This window comes from Carlito syrichta, unplaced genomic scaffold, assembly GCF_000164805.1.
Source record: "Carlito syrichta isolate Samal-C Ts95f unplaced genomic scaffold, Tarsius_syrichta-2.0.1 Scaffold302029, whole genome shotgun sequence".
Classification (NCBI taxonomy): Eukaryota; Metazoa; Chordata; class Mammalia; order Primates; family Tarsiidae; genus Carlito; species Carlito syrichta.
In genome coordinates this window covers 357698-377677 of record NW_007246125.1, presented here as the reverse complement: position 1 = coordinate 377677, position 19980 = coordinate 357698, and the positions used below count along the sequence as shown (strand labels likewise).

The following is a 19980-nucleotide window of genomic DNA, read 5'->3' as shown; positions in this document are numbered from 1 at the left end:
GGGATTGGCAGTAGCGGGAAACTGCCGGGGGAGGGGGGCACACTTCATTACAAGGGTGCCTGCGTAATCAACGTTTGTATACCTAACCCCGAATTGTATCCCACATCTTAAAATTAAAAAAAATTTAAAAATAAACATAGTCTTTGCCCCATTGAGTCTACTTACTGTCCATTTGCCCAGGGAGAAATGCACAAAGGTAGTCACTGTTTTTAACAGCAAAATGTGAGGAACAGCCTAATGCTACATTAACAGGAATAGGAGTAAATAATTTATAGCACATACAACATAATAAAACAGTTCAAAAGAAAATCTAGAGCTATAAATAGATGCTATGGGGGGAAATGCCTGCAATGCCTACTATGTGCTATTGTTTCTGTAAAGAAAACATGCATATAAAGAAGTTCATATGTGGAGATATATATACCTATTTGAAAGTATTTTACTGAAAAGTCTTGAAGGCTATATGCCAAATAAAATGAAAAGAGACCAGAATTCAGGTGAAACTCAAAGGAGACTTTATCAATAACATTCTGGAAGGTTGAGGCAGAGGGATCACCTGAGTGCAGCAGGTCGACACTAGGGTGGCCATGAGCATGCCACTGCACTCCAGCCTGGGTGACGGAGTAAGATTCCAACTCAAAAAAATAATAATAGCATTCCTCTTTTTTGGAAAAGAAAATATATTAATCTATAACTTGAATAAAGATAAATTTCAAGAAGTAAAAGCATATATTAGATTGTCATGTGTTTTATTTATTATTAATCAGCCCATATTTAGGGGAGAGAATATATCTTATATAAATCCTTTGATCTGAAATGTGTAAGTATAGCCAAGCTTCTCTGTGTAATACAAACTTGCTCTTGGCATGTTCTTTGCAGGTATGATCCCAAAACAAACCAGTGGAGCAGTGATGTGGCCCCTACGAGCACCTGCAGGACAAGTGTTGGTGTGGCAGTACTTGGAGGCTTTCTCTATGCTGTGGGTGGCCAGGATGGTGTCTCTTGCCTCAATATTGTTGAGAGGTGATTTTTTTTAAGTCATTTTCAATTTTTTAAAAAGAATATATAGGTTCTTTAAAAGAAACAAGTTCAGCTGAATTTAGGACACTAGATACATTATTCAGTGGATTTCCCATAGGCTCTCAGGAAAAAGTTTTCAGTTGATCTTAAAATCTAGGAAAATGGAAGATCTAAAAGAGATTTTTTTTCATTTATTTTTTAATTAGCAAATAAAAATTGTATGTATGTTGTACAACATGATGTTTTGAAATATGTATACATTGTGGAATGGCTAAAGCAAGCTAATTAATATATGCATTACCTCACATACTTTGTTGAGAACACTTCGAAGTATTTAGTATCTCAAGTATTTAGTACATTGTTATTAACTATATCACCATGTTGTACATTACATCTCTTGAACTTATTCCTCCTCTATAACTGGAATGTTATGTTATTTGACTAATATCTTCCTACTCCCCACAACCTTCTGCCCAGTCCTAATAACTATCTTTCTAATCTCTACTTCTATGAGTTCAACTTTTTTAGATTCCTCATATAAGTGCATTATTTGTCTTCCTGCCTGGCTTATTTCATTTAGCATAATGTCCGCCAGGTTCATCCATGTTGTCACAAATAACAGGATTTCCTTTTTTAGGGCTGAATAGTATTCCATTGTGTATGTATACCACATTTTCTTTATCCATTTATCCATTGATGGACACTGAGGCTAATTTCATATCTTGGCTATTGAGAATATGCTGCATTATACATGGGAGTACTTACATCTCTTCCACATACTAATTTCATTTCCATTGGATGAATACCTAGTAGTGGAATTACTCATTATATGGTAGTTCCATTTTTAATTTCTTGAGGAACCTCCATGTTTTCCATAACATCTGTACTAATTTACCTTCCCATCAACAGTGTACAAGCATTTCCTTTTCTAACAGTTGTGGTGTGGTAACTCGTTGTGATTTTAATTTGCATTTCCCTGATGATTAGTGACGAACTTTTTTTTATATACTTGTTAGCCGTTTGTATGTCTTCTTTTGAAAAATGTCTGTTCAGGTCCTTTGCCCTTTTTGTTGTTGTTGTTTGTTTGTTTGTTTAAAGTGAGGGTCTTGGCAGCTGGCCTTGGGCTGTGCAAATTCTGGGTCTTTTGTTGTTTCTAATGCAAGCTAATAAAGTTTTTCTTTCTTTCATTTTTTTCCTCCTAGTTTTAACAGGAGAAATTACCTCCCCAGGGGCTACCAGGTTGGCCACACTGCCTGGGCGGGAAGACTCCTCCGGCTGGGGCTGGGGGGCTGGAAGGGAGTGGGGAAGTACGAGAAGGGGCTCAAGAGGCCAGGCGGTTGTGGATGGGGGTGGGGGGTAGGGGACACCACAGAGCGGCTCCTGGGCACATCCTGGTCTGATCAGTGGCACTGCCAATTTAAATAGCATCCTTGGGACCTGTCTCTGTGGCCCCAGGCCCCAACCTCACCGCTGTCTGGGCTCCTGCAGCTTCTTGCTAAGTCTTTTCCAAACGACCATCTTGCAGATTCCATCTTGCAGATTCCTTATGGATCGCAGCTCCAAAAGGGGGCAGGTGAAGCCTTTGGCAACTTCTCTGCTGGATGCTCTTGATTATGATCATTCAGATGACAGTGATTTTAAAGTAGAGATGTCTCAGGTTCTGAAGGAAGTGAGAGTGAAGATCCCAAAGGGCAGTGAAGCAAGTTCCTGTAGTGATTCTAAAGAAAATATTTTTATTTTATTTTTTTCTATTTTTAACTTTTAAACTATTTATTTATTTAAAAGATGTGGGGTACCATTCAGGATTAGGTATACAAAAGGTCATCATACTGGTAAAGTTTGGGCCTCCCTTTCATCCCCACGTTGCCTGATTTGAGATCAGGTGTACTTATTGATGTTGTGCCCCTCCCCCCACTGCTGCAGTATCTTGCTACTGCCAATCCCTTTCTTATAGTCTTATGGTTAATGTTCAGGGTTTGCTTATGTGTGAGAGCATGTGGTACTCTGTTCTTTCTTTCTGTGATAGATCACTGAGTATTCTAGACTCTAAACCCATTCTAGTTTCTGCAAAGTTCACGATTTTGTCTTTCTTTATGGCTTCATAATATTCCATTGTGTATATGTACCACATTTTTCTTATCCAGTTCAGTTTCGATGGGCAGCACTGTTGGTTCGAAGTTTTTGCTGTTGTGAATAGTGCTGCAGTAAACATACATGTGCAGGTATCTTTTTTGTAGAATGATTTGTGTTCCTCCGGGTATATTCCCAGGAGGATTGCTGGGTTGTATGGGAGGTCGATTTTTAGATCTTTTAGGGTTCACCACACTGTTTTCCACAGAGGCTGTACTAGTTTACACTCCTACCAACAGTGTAGAAGTGTTCCCTCTGCGCTGCATCCTCTCCAGCATCTGTTGTTTTTTGAGTTATTGATGATGGCCATTCTGACTGGAGTTAGGTGGTATCTCAGTGGTTTTAATTTGCATTTCTTTTTTTTTTTGAGTTGGAGTCTCACTCTGTCACCCAGGCTGGAGTGCAGTGGCCGCTCCCAGCCACCGCAGCCTCGACCTGCTGGGCTCCGGCGATCCTTCCGCCTCAGCCTTCCAAGCAGCCGGAACTACAGGCGTGTGCTACCACACCCGGCTGATTTTTGATTTATTGTAGAGATGAGGTCTCGCCAAGTTGCCCAGGCGGGTCTCGAACCCGCGGGCTCAGGCAGTCCACTCAGCTTCCCAAAGGCGCGGGATTACAGGCTGAGCCACTGAGCCTGGCTTAATTCGCATTTCTTTGATGACTAGTGAGGCTGAGCATGTTTTCATATATCTGTTGGCTGCTCGTATGTCTTCTTTTGAGAAGTGTCTATTCATATCTTTTGCCCACTTTGTAATGGGGCTATTTATTTTTTTTCTTTTTGGCACATTTGAGTTCCTTGTAGATGCTAATTGTTAGGCCTTTGTCAGATACACAGTTGACAAATATGTTTTCCCAGTCTGTGGGCTGTCTCCTCACTCTTTCACTGGTTACTTTGGCTTTGCAGAAGCTTTTCAGTTTGATGAGGGCCCACTTGTCTATCTTATGTCATGAGTACTTGGGGTTTTGATCAGGAATTGGTTGCCAGTTCCCATTTCCATAAGGGTGTGTCCTGTATTTTCTAAGATTCTTATAGTTTGAGGTTTTATGTTTAGGTCTTTGATCCATTTAGATTTGATTTTTGTGTGTGGTGTTAGGTTGAAGAAAAAATTTTAGAGGAAGAACTTAATGAAGATACTAAAGTAAAAGAACAACTTCTTAAAAATTCTAAGCTGGGCACAGTGGCTCTTACCTGTAATCCCAGCACTTTGAGAGATGGAGGCAAGAGAATTGCTTGAACTCAGAGGTTCAAGACCAGCCTGGACAACTTGGTGAGACCTCGTCTCCATAATAAATCAAAGAATTAGCTGAGCGTGGTAGTATGCATCTGTGGTTCCAGCTACTTGGCAGGGTGAAGTGGAAGAATCACCTGAGCCTAGCAGGTCAAGGCTGCAGTGGCTGTGAGCATGGCACTGCACTCCAGCCTGGGCTGCAGAGTGTGACTATGACAAAAAAATAAGAATTCTGCAGCAGAAGAAATAATATCATCTGAAAAACAATTAGTTAAAATGGAAAAGAAAGAGGAAGAAGAGAATGGAGAAAGGCCTAGAAAGAAAAAGGAGAAAGAAGGAAAGAGAGAAAGCAACAGTATCTGATAATGTGATTGTTTCTGCAGCTACTACCACACAAGCCACAAGTCCTCCTGCTGTTAATACATCCTCTTCTGTTCCCACCACCACAACTGCTGCAGAGTAACAGGTCAGTGAACCGAAAAAGTGGAACTTTTGAAGACACTGACCGCTTTTGGATTTTGTATCCATGGGAGAGCTGAATGACATGGATGAGGATGACAATGATTGGTCATCTACTATAGTGAAGAGAAGAGGGAGATCTGCATCTCAGAAAGAGGGACGTGATGGAGACACCAAGGAGGGTGAAGATGAGGGAAGTGAGAGTGATGAGGATAAGAATGATGAAGACGGTGATGAAGAGCATAGCAGTCCTCCCAGTAAAGGGGGGGGACAAGAAGTGTAAAGTTCTTAACAGGAACAGTGTTATTAATGATAGCCTGACACTACCTCAAAGCAAGAGTAATGAGGTAGATCAACCCCATTTTTATAATCTCTGTCTGTCTGGGGAACAGGGAATTCTCTCAATCACTATTACATTAAGGCTTCCTTGAAATCCTATATATAGACTGCTGTGGGAGTAAACGGGCACTCTAACTGTAACATTTGTTCGTTTTACCAGCAAACTATTAAGTATCTTTTATATGTCATCATCCTCAGAGAACTTACAATCTTCATTATTGAGGAGAAATATTTAGAGAAATATATTTATAGATTTGGGAAATAATAGTTTTACATTTTCCTTTTTATTCCTTCACTCCGTTGTTCATAGGACTGCTGGATGGTGCTGAGTGATTTGTGAAAACAAAGATCATCTTTCTTTCAACTTAGTTATGTCCATATTCACATGAAATGTAGGCTTTTAGAGTACTTCAGAGCAGGATAACAAACAGCTAATGATTTTCTCAGACTTTCAGAGATTCGTTTTGCTTTATTTTATTGTGTTTTTTGAGTTAGAGTCTCACTCCATCACCCAGGCTGGAGTGCAGTAGCATGCTCGTGGCCATCCCAGCATCGACCTGCTGGGCTCAGGTAATCAATCATTCCACCTCGGCCTTCCAAGTACCCGGAACTACAGACACACGCTACCATGCCTGGCTAATTTTTTAATTTATTGTAGAGACGAGGTCTCACCATGTTGCCTAGGCTGATCTCGAACCCATGGGCTCAGACAGTCCTCTCGCCTCGGCCTCCCAAAGTGCTGGGATTACAGGCTTGAGCTACCACGCCCAGCCTCAGAGATTCCTTTTAAAGGTTATCCTTTGCCTATTATTGCATCCATCATCTGTATACTTACCAGATCTTTGCTTTGTATGTATGGGAGTAAGTAGGAACCATGTTTATGCATATTTAGTGAATACATTCTCTACAGAGAAATGGGGAAAAAAGAGCAAACATTTCCATCATAAAACAACCATTTTTTATCATAAAACTACAGTAATGACTCAGGTCTTCCACCTGAAGTTCTACTACTGAAAGTTGAGTATATCATTTGGGCCCAGAGATGCATCATTCTAGACTCTTTTTTTTTTTTGAGTTGGAGTCTCACTCTGTCGCCCAGTCTGGAGTGCAGTGGCACACTCTCGGCCACTGCAGCCTCGACCTGCTGGGCTCCTGCGATCCTTCCGCCTCAGCCTTCCAAGTAACCCGAACTACAGACACGCACTACCACGCCCAGCTAATTTTTTATTGATTGTAGACACGCAGTCTGGCCAAGTTGCCTGGGTGGGTCTCGAACCCGCGGGCTCAGGCAATCCACTCACCTCGGCCTCCCAAAGTGCTGGGATTACAGGCTGAACCACCAAGCCCGGTCCATTCTAGACTCTTTTTTTTTTTTGAGTTGTAGTCTCACTCGGTCGCCCAGACCGCAGCCTCACCTGCTGGGTTCCAAGTAGCTGGAATTACAGGCGCGCACTACCACGCCCGGCTAATTTTTTTGATTTATTGTAGAGATGAGGTCTCGCTGCCCAGGCAGGTCTCGAACCCGCGGACTCAGGCAATCCACTCACCTCAGCCTCCCAAAGGCGCGGGATTACAGGCTGAGCCACCAAACCCGGCTCCATTCTAGACTCTTACTCAAATACATTTGTGTCTTTTTGTCTGTGTGTTTATGAGTGTGTTTTTCTTCAAAAGAAATACTGAGTTGTTTTCTTACATGTAGATGGCTTCTGTTACATCACATGTAGAACTATAATCATAATTCTGTCATTTCTGTTAATGTGTTTATAGTCACCAAAATTTACTTCTTTACCAAACACCTGATTTTGGGGTTTTTTTATATCATTGAAGTAGGTTAAACTGTTAGAAAGATTTTTCTTCTCATGCTTTATTTGTTCTTTGCCATTTTTCTGCTTACAAATTTTACATAGCAGTTTTTATCTATTTTAATTAATTTTCATTTTAAAATTTGGCAGTTTTCTTACCAAAATACTGTATAGCAGGCTATGAGGGATTATATTTCAGTGGAGATGAGATAGTAATTTATATTTTGGATTGTAAATATTGATTAACTTCTGGTTTGTTCACTTTTATATGAAGAATACTGCCTGCCTCCAGTGTCATTATAATTCTTTAAGTAAAGGAAAATTATCATTTGGGGAATAGTATAGTATTTTTAATGATATAGCACAGGCAGTTCCATATTACCAATGCTTTTTTAGTGAAACAGGTATGGAAAATCTAATTGTTCATTTTTGCTTTAGGCATGTATTCAGTTTATTTTATTTCACTTAATATTCTTTATCTAATGAATAAGTTTATTTTTGGCAACATCACTTCCTTTGTTTTTATTGGGCTTATATTCACAAACATCCAGCTAATGGTAGGAGCAATATGGATGAGATTTATGCTAAGGTATGGGGGACATACTCTATATGTTTAAAAATTTGCCACATGGATATATACATTATACATTGTCTGTTTGCTGATACCCTTGTAGTCATAACATACTGCTTAAGGGATTGGAGACTAGCCTTTATGATGCTTTTAAAGGCCACGTGTGCTGTTTAGTTTTTTTCCCAGTCGAAGACACTTTAGTAAATAATAGGACCTTTTATATTCAGGTTAATAGTCCCAAAGACATTCCAGGAATGAGATGCCAAAGCATTTCTTAGAAACGCACCCATAGAGAAGAACTTACAGAAGTTAATTTTCCTCAGAATAACATTCAACCTAAAAGCTTGATAATTGGCCGGGCTTGGTGGCTCAGCCTGTAATCCCACGCTTTGGGAGGCCGAGGTGAGTGGATTGCCTGAGCCCGCGGGTTCAAGACCCACCTGGGCAACTTGGTGAGACCTCATCTCCACAATAAATCAAAAACTAGCCAGGCATGGTGGTGCATGCCTGTAGTTCCAGCTACTTGGAAGGCTGAGGCAGAAGGATCACCGGAACCCAGCAGGTCGAGGCTGCGGTGGCCGGGAGCGGCCACTGCACTCCAGTTTGAGTGACAGAGTGAGACTCTGACTCAAAAAAAAGAGCCTGATAACTGTGTTTTCCCCATGACTCTATTATTCAAATTTACAGTGATTTCTGATCATTCTAGTTCAATTTAAATGTTACTCAAAGTAAAAATTAAATTTTAAATTAAAAGATTAATCAATTGAGATTAATATGTGTATTTTTAAGTTTCCTACTCATGATATCTTGATTTTGTAAAAAGATGCCCAAAGTTAATCCTTGTTGCCTTGTGGACAATGTTTTTGTCTTAATCTTCCTGATTATTTTAGGTACTAATAATTTCTAAGTGTTCACTAGATAGTGTTAATTTTAAGTATGTGTTTTATTATATTTGGAAATTTTCTCTGCTTTTACTTTAGATTTTCAGATACCATTTTGTAGTAGAGATAGCTGAAAAGGTAGCTTCAGAAATATATGACAGAATTATAAAATTACATTTAGTTTTTAAGCATGCAAACTTTTTTCTTGGCTGCTCTAGCAAGTGCATTTGTAAGTAAATGATGCCCTCAAACTTTTATAATTTTGAAATTTCATATAGGAATTTTATATATTATTTGGACAGGGCCCTTTTATAATCATTACTCTTTTTGGGGGGTGTGGAGTCTCACTCTTGTCTCCCAGGGTGGAGTGCAGTGGCATGAAGCCTCAACCTGCTGGGTTTAGGCAATCCTTCCACCTCAGCCTTCCAGGTAACTGGAACTACAGACTCACTCTACCATTCCCAGCTAGTTTTTGTGATTTATTGTAGAGATGAGGTCTCACCAAATTGCCCAGGCTGTTCTCGACCTCCCAGGCTCAGGCAATCCTCTCACCTCGGCCTCCCAAAGTGCTGGGATTGCAGGCTGAGCCACCGCACCTGGCCTAATCATTACTCTTAATTGCCTTAATGTGCCTATGCCACAGGCCTTGGAATTCTGTCGAACAGTGCTTTTCAAACTGTTTGGTCTTAGGACCTCTTTACACTCTTAAAACGTATTTATGTTGATTATATGTGTTGGCATTTACCATTTCAAATTAAAACTTAGACAATTCAAAAAAACAAGACATATAGAAGCACACAAGTTGTCAGATTGTTGTCCCTGCCCCATTTCACGTAGTGCCTGGAAAATGTCATCATACAATGAAATAATGAGAGTGGAAAAGGCAAATAACATCTGAGTATCACTGTGAAAATAGCCTTTACCTTACAGACCCCTTGAAAGAACGTTCCCCAGACCACACTTTGAGAAATGCTCTAGAATTGGGCATTTGGTAAATTGCGTTTTCTATAAATGGGTGCCTGTCTTTGTCAGTGACCATGGCATTTTTCTTGAGTCTTGTACAGTCTGAATAATTCCCTAGAAATATGGTTATGTGTCTTTTTCAACCTTTTGTCTTAAAGCTTTTGAGATTCACTAAGATTGTCTTGCCCTTTAATTTTCAGAGATAGGTGTTGGGGGAGGGCAGTGTAGCATTTTTAGAAAATGATTTCCATTTTCAAGACTTTGAAACTAGAACTTTGGATAAGAATTAATACATGACAGAAAATTATGTCAATAGAAATGGCAGGGGTTTTTTTGGTTTTGTTTTATAAAAGAAAGAAAAGCTCTTTTCTCATAGGATAGTTAGAATTGGAGACAGTTTTCAGATTACTGTTTTATACATGTAACCTTATACTTTTTGCTGAGCAGAAACTATTTTTTTCATAACTCAATTGAAAAGATGCCTTATCGTGTTAAGAAAAGGCAGTAGTCACCTGATTTTTTGCTAGTGAAAGTATAAAAATTTTGCCAAAATTTGTGAATATCCACTTCTGTTTAGGGCCTCCTCTGACTTATTAATCAATTACCTTTTTACACATTCCAAAATAAAATAAATTTCTCTAAGTCCTAAATAAAATCAGTTTTGCAACATTGTACAAATATTGAGATTCTTGAATATTTAACCTTTTTAAAAAGCTTAGAGTTAGAATTACTGGTTAAACTGTATGGTATACTACTTTTTTCTTATCTTCAGGGCAATAGAATTCTTTTAATTCTAATTTTATATGAAGAGTGTTAAAATTTCCTTCTATTAAGCACACATAAATTTTAGCTAAAATTTAGCCTATTGTACGTGTCATTTATAATCACATATGGAATACATATATAAATGAACATTAAGCATATTTCAGAGTCCAGGGAGAACATTGGGAGGGAAAAAAATAAGATAATTTACTATAAGTAGTAATCAATTTGTTTATGTAGTATCCCATTTGTTCTTCTGATAATTATATTAGATTCCATTAAATTATTTTGTAATATTAAAGTTATTTTCTTTGTGGTACATTTTTGTCATTCAGTACCTACTTTCCTGATTTCTTTTGTGTAAAACCATATTTTTTAAATTTTATGTTATGTTGTATAGATCTATTTATATGTTGTTGATTTGTTTTGGTAGTATTTTCTTGAGGATTTTGCCTCTATATTCATAAGATATATTGGTCTGGAATTTTATTTTCTTGTAAAGTCTTTGTCTACCCGTGATATCAGAATAAACTGCACTAATAAAATGGCATGGGATATGGGAAATAATTTTTGTTAAAAACATTAGCTTAGCGATTTTCTTTAAAGAAAATCTCTTTAAAGAAAGGGATTGGCAGTAGTGGGAAACTGCCAGGGGAACAGGGGGTGGGATTGGCAGTACTGGAAACTGCTGGTGGGGGCATACCTCATCAACAAGGTACCTGCATAATGAACATTTGTATACCTAACCCTGAATTGTACCCCACGTCTTTAAAATAAAAAAAATTTTAAATGTAATCTAAAATACGTATTTCTAACATTTCAGTGTTATGATAGTGCAGTCAGTGTGATGGTTTAGTAAATCAGGTTATACCCCAAATACATAGGCAACAAAAGCAAAAATGAACCAATGAACTTGAAAGATGATATATAACTTTAGAAATGTGTTCACAGGCCAGGCCGTGGTTGCACTCCTTTAGGACCAACTACTTGGGAGGCTGAAGCGGAAGTCTTGCCTGAGCCCAGCAGGTTGAGGCTGCTGTAGCTGAGATCATGCTGCTATCCTCCAGCGTGCGCAACAGTGAGGTTCTGACCCAGAAAAAAGAAATATGTTAACAAAAATTGATAATAAACTAAATTTTTTATTGGTCTGAAAAAAGGAAAGACAAGGTCTTGCTCTGTTGCCCAGGCTGGCCTCAAACTCCTGACCTTAAGTGATCCTCCCACCTCAGTGCCCCAAAGTGCTCAGATTACAGATGTGAGCCACCATACCCTGTCCCCTTTGCCAATTTTTAAACGAGTTATTTGTTTTCTTGCTGTTAAGTCATTTGAGTTCCTTATATGTTTTGGATATTAACCTCTTGTGAGATGTTTCATTTGCAGATATTTTCTGCCATTCTATAGGTTGTGTGTTCACTCTGTTGTTTCCTTGGCTGCATACAAGCTTTTTAGTTTGTTGTAATCTCATTTGTCTGTTTTTGCTTTTGTTGCTTATATATTTGGAATATAAACTGTCACACTGATTGTACTAACATTACATAGAAGTGTTAGAAACATTTTTAATTACTTTTTTTTTAAGAGAGACAGGATCTCTGTTGCCCAAGCTGGAGTGCAATAGCACCATCATAGTTCCTGGGCTTAAGTGATCCTCCCTCCTCAGCCTCCTGAGTAGCTAGGACTACTATAGGCATGTACCACCTACAGTAATTTTTAATTGTTTTATTTTTAGAGGTAGGGTCTTACTGTGTTGCCTAGAGTGATCAAAAACTCCTGGCCTCTCAAGCCATCCTCCTGCCTCTGCCTTTCAAAATGCTGAGATTACAGATGTGAGCCATGTGCCTCGCCTAAATTACATTCTTTATGTTATATCAAGAGTACTACTACTTAAATTTGTTCTGATTCTTCCTCTGTCTACCTGGAGTTTACTTAATCCATGACTCTACCCAGACTTTCTCCAGAGAAATGATTGAAGTAATAATACTTTGTATAGTGCATAAAGCCCAAAGTATTTTGTATATCGATTCTCATTCATTATTGAAGTATATGTAGGGAAATCTGGGTGGGTTGCCAAAGTCACTTTATACTTGAGAACAAGTCAGTTAGTTTTGGTGGAGCAGATGCTGTTCTTAATTTCTTTCTGCCTTTGGATTTTAGAGTCTCATATGCTGTGCTGTGATTATTGATAATAACATGTCATATTTCATTCTTAAAAAGAAATGAGTCCTAACTCTTCAGAATTTTTGAGATAGTATTTACAAGTTTGGTTAGTGTGTTGTAAAGTCTAACTCTATCTCAAATAGACGTAAAGTTGAAGGTAACTCTTGAAAACTATGCCTATTTCTCCACTTTCAAAACTCAATGCAGGAAAATAACCATAGTGGCAGCATTATTTCTGAATATCTCTAAATCTCTACATACCAGAGCAATAGATAGCTAAGCTAAAAGCCTATGGACTAGTTCTAAAGATTGGTTGAATAGCACTACGAAAAATACTTAACACTACTAAACTACGCAGTTAAAATGGTTAAGATGGGGCCAGGCATGGTGGTTCAAGCCTGTAATCCCAGTGCTTTGGGAGGCCGAGGCGAGAGGATTGCCTGAGCCCAGGAGTTCGAGACCAGCCTGGGCAACTTGGTGAGACCTCATCTGTACAATATATTAAAAAATTAACTGGGCATGGTACCACATACCTGTAGTTCCAGCTACTTGGAAGACTGAGGCAGAAGGATCACCTGAGTCCAGCAGGTCCACACTGGGGTAGCCGTGAGTGTGCTACTGTACTCCAGCCTGAGGAACAGAGTGAGACTTCAACTGAAAAAAAAAAAAAAGGTTAAGATGGTAAATTTGGGGTAATATTTTATTTTATCACAGTTTAAACCACAAAAACCTACAGAAAATACTTAAAACAAAATTGGAGGAAAGGATATCCTCAAAACCCCAAAACACAAACAGGCAAAGACAAACTCCCGATAGCCACAAGACCTGCATGATACTAGTATCTGTGCCAGAGAAAACAAAGAAGCAACAGCATGTCTGACAGATCTAAGTACAGAAGAACCTCAAAATAGTAATACATATTCACTAGAAAGCATAGGGGGAAAATTTATGAATAACAACTAAAACTAAGAATGGTTTTGTCCACTTCCATAGGGAGTAAGTACAACCAACCTGCAATAAGATCTGAAGGGTTTAGAATAGGGTTCTTCACCTCAGCACTACTGGCATTTTAGGCTGGGTAGTCTTTTTTGTTGGGGAAATTGTAGGATGTTTAACAGCATTCCTGGCTTCTGCTGACTAAGTGCCAGAAGCACAAACCTGGTTGTGACAACCAACAGTGTCTCTGGACATTGCCAGATGTTCTCTAGAAAGTGGGGGCAGAAAGAGGCAAAAATTACACCTGGTGGGGAGCCAAGTTGGCTAGAGCCATCTAGTCCCTAGGAACTCTCAAAACTGACCTGCCAGGATCACCTTTTGGGTCAGGAGCCCACATTGAGGAGAAACTTCTAGGAGGAGAATCAGCGTGAACCAGGACAAGGGCAACAGATACCCTTGTTGCCCTTGAAAAGGGATGGCCATGACAAAAGTAGGGGCAGCAAGTAAAGTCAATAAACCTCAGAAGGCAAGACACTACATTTAACACTATGAAAAAATAAGAGGAAGCTCCACAAAGTTAGGAAAATTGTTACAAACCACTCCTCCTAAAGTTCAGAAAAACCCATTTCATGTAAAAACGAGCAGCAGCAACATAATTGAGATTAGATTCCATAACAAAGTTAGTAGAAGAAGAGAGAATAAGCAGCAGAACAACATCTCCACAGATGGCAAAAGCATACCAGAAAGACACACCTACACAACAGATCAAAACTTGAGTCAGCTGTTTCAAAATGTGATGGAGTATGAAGAAAATGATACAAGGAATGAAACTACATAAATCAGAGTTTCAAAAACTCAGAAATGAGGTGACAATTTTAGAAATAAAAGGAAAAACTTTTCGAATGAGGGGAACAAATAAGCAAAATAGAGAATGCTCTAAGACAAATATTCTGAAGTCAAAAATAAATTAAGGGATAGTATTTGAGGATAGCAACAAATACTGAAAATAGGCAAAAATCTGTTGTATATATAATAACAGTCCATGAAGAAGAAAACCAAAGCAAGTGAAGAGAACCAATTCTAAGAACTGTAATTCAGAATTACTTTCCTACCTGGTCCAAGTGCAGTGGTCATTACAATTAATTGATCACAGCCAGTTACAGATTTCATTGTTTCCGCTCCACTCTGACTGCTTCAAGCGACTGCTTCATTTGACTAGCCTAAAAAAAAAATTACTTTCCTGTAATAAAAAAGTTGAGGTTGCTTATTGAAAGAATATACTATACACTATAAAATACGGACCCAACACAATCACCACCAAGACACATGCTAATAAAATGACTACACCTTGAAGAAAAAGAAAAAAAATCCTTTAGACATCTACGAAAAAATACATGTTACTTATAATGGAAAGAAAGTTAGATTATCATTAGACTTCTTAAAAGCAATATGTTATGCTAGAAGAAAATGGAGTAATGGCCAGGTGCGGTAGCTCACACCTGTAATCCCAGCACTTGGAGAGGCCAAGGCAGGAGCATTGCTTGAGCTCAGAAGTTTGAGACCAGCCTAGGCAACAAAGCGAGACCTCATCTCTATAAAAATTTAGCCAGGCAGTGTGACATGCACTTATAATCCCAGCTACTTGGGAAATTGAGGTGGAAGGATCACCTGAGCCCAGGACATCAAGGCTGTCATGAGTTGTGATCCTGTTACTGCACTCCAGCCTGAGGCAAGAAAGTGAGACCCTGACACACACACAAAAAGAAAATGAGTAATAAATTTAAGATACTCATGGAAAATGTAAGCTAAGGATGTTATACCTAGAGAAACTACTTTGAATTATAAAGGGCACAAATAAGCTGTTACCAACATGTACAAAATCAGGTAATATTGTCACTTTGAACCCTTTCTGAGGAATCAGAACAAGCTTCAGACAAAATTACCAGAAAAACATTTTCAGAAGGACTGATGGTGTTAAACATGCAATTAATTGTAAAACTATTACTAAGTAAGGATTAAGAGGGAGAGAGGAGAGAGTAGCAGGTACTAGCTATGTGCTCAATCAGTGGAAATGCAGTACCACAGCTTTTTTTTGAGTCAGAGTCTCACTCTTGTTGCCCAGGCTGGAGTGCAGTGGCACAGTCACGGCCACCCCATCGTTGACCCTCTGGGCTCCGGCGATCCTTCCGCCTCAGCCTTCCAAGTAGCTGGAACTACAGGTATATGCTATGCTGCCCAGCTAATTTTTTGATAGATTGTAGAGATGAGGTCTCATCAAGTTGCCCAGGCTGGTTTCAAACCCCTGGACTCAGGCAATCCTCTTGCCTTGGCCTCCCAAAGTGCTGAGATTATAGACTTGAGCCACCACGCCTGACCCTACAGCTATTTTTTTAAGTGAGGGGAAAATGTGAAGAGATATGTAAAAAGGAATGTTAATCATTCTTTGGAATATTGGCGTGATAATGTTGCTATTCTAAGACTTATGTGTATAAATGTAGATAAAGGAAATGAGTGTGGACTATTTTAATTCTGTCCTCACCTATGTCCTTGAAAACCAGGATCTTGGTGTGGAAAAAGAGAAAGATGAAAACTAGAAGTTAAGTAAATTGAGTTATCCTGAATTTTAATTTTATTTAAACTCACCTTTTAAAAAAATTTCTTTAAAATCTAGCTCTGTCAGCTGACCTGAAAATAAAAACCAACCAAGTGGCAGTGAAGTGAACATCTCTGCTTCCAGATTGTGTCTTGTAATTTCATTTCCCACTTAAAGAAGCTAGAGCTTCTTGGAGAAATGTTGGCTTCCAGGTTTAGGACAGGAAGTGTACAGATGAGTCTGGACTGCTGTCAAAGGCCAGTAGGAGTTAGAATGACTCAGGAGCCAGCTTGGAGATTCTTCCACTGACCAAAGACAAGACAATTGCAACTTTAAAAGGAATAATAATTGCAATAGATTGAAATCCAATTAGTATATTGAATCTATGAGTTCCTAGGCCAGGCATGGTAGCTCATGCCTATAACCCCAGCAATTTGGGAGTCTGAGGTGGGAGGATTACTTGAGGTCAGGAGTTCCAGATCAGCCTGGGCAACATAGCAAGACCCCATCTCTAAAAAAAAAAAAATTGTTTTTAATTAGGTAGGTGTGGTGGAGCACACCTGCAGTCCCAGCTACTCAGGAGACTGAGGCAGTAGGATTACCTGAGCCCAGAATTGGAGGCTGTGGTGAGGTGTGATCATTCCACTGCACTCTAGCCTGGGTGACAGAGTGAGACTCCAACTGAAAAATAAATCTATAAGAACTCATAGATTTGTTTATTTATAAAACCCTAATTGCCTTTAGAAGATCATAGGAAATAACATTATTATCTTGAAAACCTGTAAATAAAGTAATATAAGCAAGCATGTATCCTGCCTTATATGAACTGTATTTCATATGAATTGGGTAACCAAATTGTAGATAATATTTACTTTATAAAGTTATCCCAATAAAAGAAAATAAGTAGCCAGGCACAATGGCTCACGCCTGTAATCCCAACATAGGTAGGATGATTGCTTAAGCCCAGGAGTTCAAGACCAGTCTGGGCAACATAGCAAGACCCATCTCTACAAAAAAATTTGTAGAAAACAAAAGAAAAGAAATGATAGAACATCACCATTTTGCAACACTTAGTAAGTTAATGATAATTAGCAGCTGCTAACAAAACACCTTTGGTAGTCTTGTTAAAGGAACTAAACATGGTCTGATTAAACAGAAGACAGCAGCATGTTGAACTGCACTATTAGTGTGCCATCAGCCAAATTCATATTATGGAGAAAACTGTCATACACCCCAGGTTCTAAAACAAATGAATTGCAAGGGTGGAAAAGGAATGGAGAGAAACCTGTAGGTATAAGAGACTTTTAAAAATACCCCCCCCCAAATTTAAGTATGACTAAAGTATCTAGGGATGACAGTTGGATGATAGAACCATAAAGAAGCACTAGGAAACGATCACCATAAAAGTCAGGATAATGGTTACTTTGTGGGGAGGGACACATTGCAGGATTTCAGAGTGTCATGCAAAGTTTGCTTCTTGGCTTAGGTGATATTTATAAATGAGCTTTCCTGATAGTAAACTATCTAAACTATGCATTTGTGTGTCTTTCTGCATTTGTGTTTTACAATAAAAAAGTTGTTCTTAAAAACTATGTAAAAGATTTCTTTTGCAAGTAGGATGTAGTGAACAGTAACAGCCGTCGCTCCCATTGCAGCCACTAGGAAAAAAAGACAAATTACAGATACCATGTTGAAAGATGCTGGAGTATAGGAGTAACAAGCATCGGTGAGCTAAAATTCCACTGAGGGAAGAGCCTGCATTCCATGAGCCGAGGTCATAGGCTGTTTTCTTCCCTGGGGACATTTACCAAATCTGAGCATAGAAAATAGCTTAATAACTGGCACAGTTATGAATTCTTTTTTCCCCTAATGATTAAAGTATTTTAGAATCTCATTGCACATTTGCAGATAGCAAGTCTTATGTATCCAATCTGTCTTTAGTGTGATTCCAGATCATATGAAAAAGGTCTTACTCAACAACATGCACACAGTCTGGTTTCTCTCCCTGCAGGTATGATCCCAAGGAGAACAAATGGACTCGGGTGGCTTCTATGAGCACCAGGAGACTAGGTGTGGCTGTGGCTGTGTTAGGAGGGTTCTTATATGCTGTAGGTGGCTCTGACGGGACATCTCCTCTCAATACAGGTTAGTCCCTCCCAAAAACAGCCTGGTTCCCCCAAACGGCACATTTTCCTGAAGAGAGCTCCCTACAAAAAGCATAGAAAGTCCAGGTTCTCCAGTAATGTATTAGGAAAAGGCTTTATTTTCCCTCTAGGAGAACGCAACTCTCAGCTCTTCCTCAGCTCCTTCCTCAGCCATAGTCTTCAACATTCCCCATGTATTTCTTTCTCCCTCTGCTTTGCAAACTGCTAGAAACTTATAATGAATAAAAGAACTACTTTCTGTACTCCTGTATCTGCTTGCCTATAGCCGAGTGCATTCTAAGCCAATGAAGAGAAAACAAGGTGACAATCTAATGTGAATACCACACTGACAGTATGCTTAGGCAAAAATATCCATTATTTCTAAATAGAAAGAGCTAACATAAACCAATCTCTAGTTCTAAGTTTTTACTTATCCTTAGATTATAATAAAAAGGATGTTGGTTTTCTTTAAGAGAGGTGGTTATTGGCTGGGCATGGTGGCTCAAGACTGTAATCCCAATACTTTGGGAGGCAGAGGCAAGAGGATTGCCTGAGCCCAGGGGTTCGAGACCCTCCTGGGAAATTTGGTGAGACCTCATCTCTACAGTAAATCAAAAAACTAGCTGGGTGTGGTGGCTTATGCCTGCAGTTCCAACTACTTGGAAGGCTGAGGCAGAAGGATCACCTGAGTCCAGCAGGTCAAGTCTGCGGTGGCTGTGAGCATGCCACTGCACTTGAACGACAGAGTGAGACTCCAACTTAAAAAAAAAAAAGTTATCTGTGTAATAAAGTGTTAGTACTGAATAGTGCTTATTGATCATAAGTGCAGTAAGGCTGAAGTCTTGTGGCTAATTATTCATTTAGCCAAAACTAGAACCCAAGTGTCTTGACGCCATCACATGCCCTTTCCACTGTACCAGACCTAGAAGAAACCAGTCCCTTATGAGAGTGTTATGTGACATCACCTGAAGTCTTTCTCAGAAGCAAAAGACAGATTATTTAGTGAAAACATGTGTTGTAGCCAGGCTCGGTGGCTCAGCCTGTAATCCCGTGCCTTTGGGAGGCTGAGGTGAGTGGACTGCCTGAGCCCGCGGGTTCGAGACCCGCCTGGGCAGCGAGACCTCATCTCTACAATAAATAAAAAAATCAGCCGGGCGTGGTAGCACATGCCTGTAATTCCGGCTACTCGGAAGGCTGAGGCTGAAGGATCACCGGAGCCCAGCAGGTGGAGGCTGCAGTGGCCGGGTGCGGCCACTGCACTCCAGTCTGGGCGACAGAGTGAGACTCCAACTCGAAGAAAAAAAAAAAAAAGAAAGAAAACCTGTGTTTTCACAAAGTTTCAGTTGCTGTGAAGAGCACTAGAGGTGAGAGGAAGTGGTTGGACGAACACTGACTGGTTTTTCTTTTCCTTGCAGTGGAGCGTTACAATCCTCAGGAGAACAGGTGGCATACCATAGCCCCCATGGGGACCCGGAGAAAGCACCTAGGTTGTGCTGTGTATCAGGACATGATCTATGCCGTCGGAGGTAGAGATGACACCACAGAACTCAGCAGTGCCGAGAGATACAACCCTAGGACTAATCAGTGGTCTCCAGTGGTGGCCATGACATCCCGTCGTAGTGGAGTAAGTGCCAGCTACTGAAGCTTTGAGCTTTGAAAAACAAGAGAGGGTTCTGCAGAAGGGATGCTCTGATCTGTGAAACATACACTGAGACAGTGAGGAGGTGAATTGCTAGTACCTACGTGTTTTATTTTTCAGTTGTCTCATCTGATGCTGTATTGGGATGGTTTCAGGCAAACAACTCCTGCCGATTTTATGTAGAAAAAATTTAATTTCTTTTGATTGCTTTTATCTGAAGTAGTTAAAAATGTAACGTCCAGAAGCCGGGCTTGGTGGCTCAGCCTGTAATCCCGCGCCTTTGGGAGGCTGAGGTGAGTGGATTGCCTGAGCCCACGGGTTCGAGACCCACCTAGGCAGCGAGACCTCATCTCTACAA

The 19980-nt window shown here is 39.7% G+C and overlaps 1 protein-coding gene across 1 annotated transcript in view; it reads left to right on the top strand.

Moving 5' to 3' along the window:
• Positions 1–19980, top strand: part of KLHL20 (kelch like family member 20) — a 73855-nt gene that overhangs the window by 46493 nt on the left and 7382 nt on the right. The window contains exons 8-10 of the mRNA XM_008055922.1: positions 880–1023; positions 17851–17984; positions 19399–19607. Of these exons, the coding sequence (XP_008054113.1) occupies positions 880–1023; positions 17851–17984; positions 19399–19607 (487 nt within the window). The remainder of the gene's footprint in view (positions 1–879; positions 1024–17850; positions 17985–19398; positions 19608–19980) is intronic.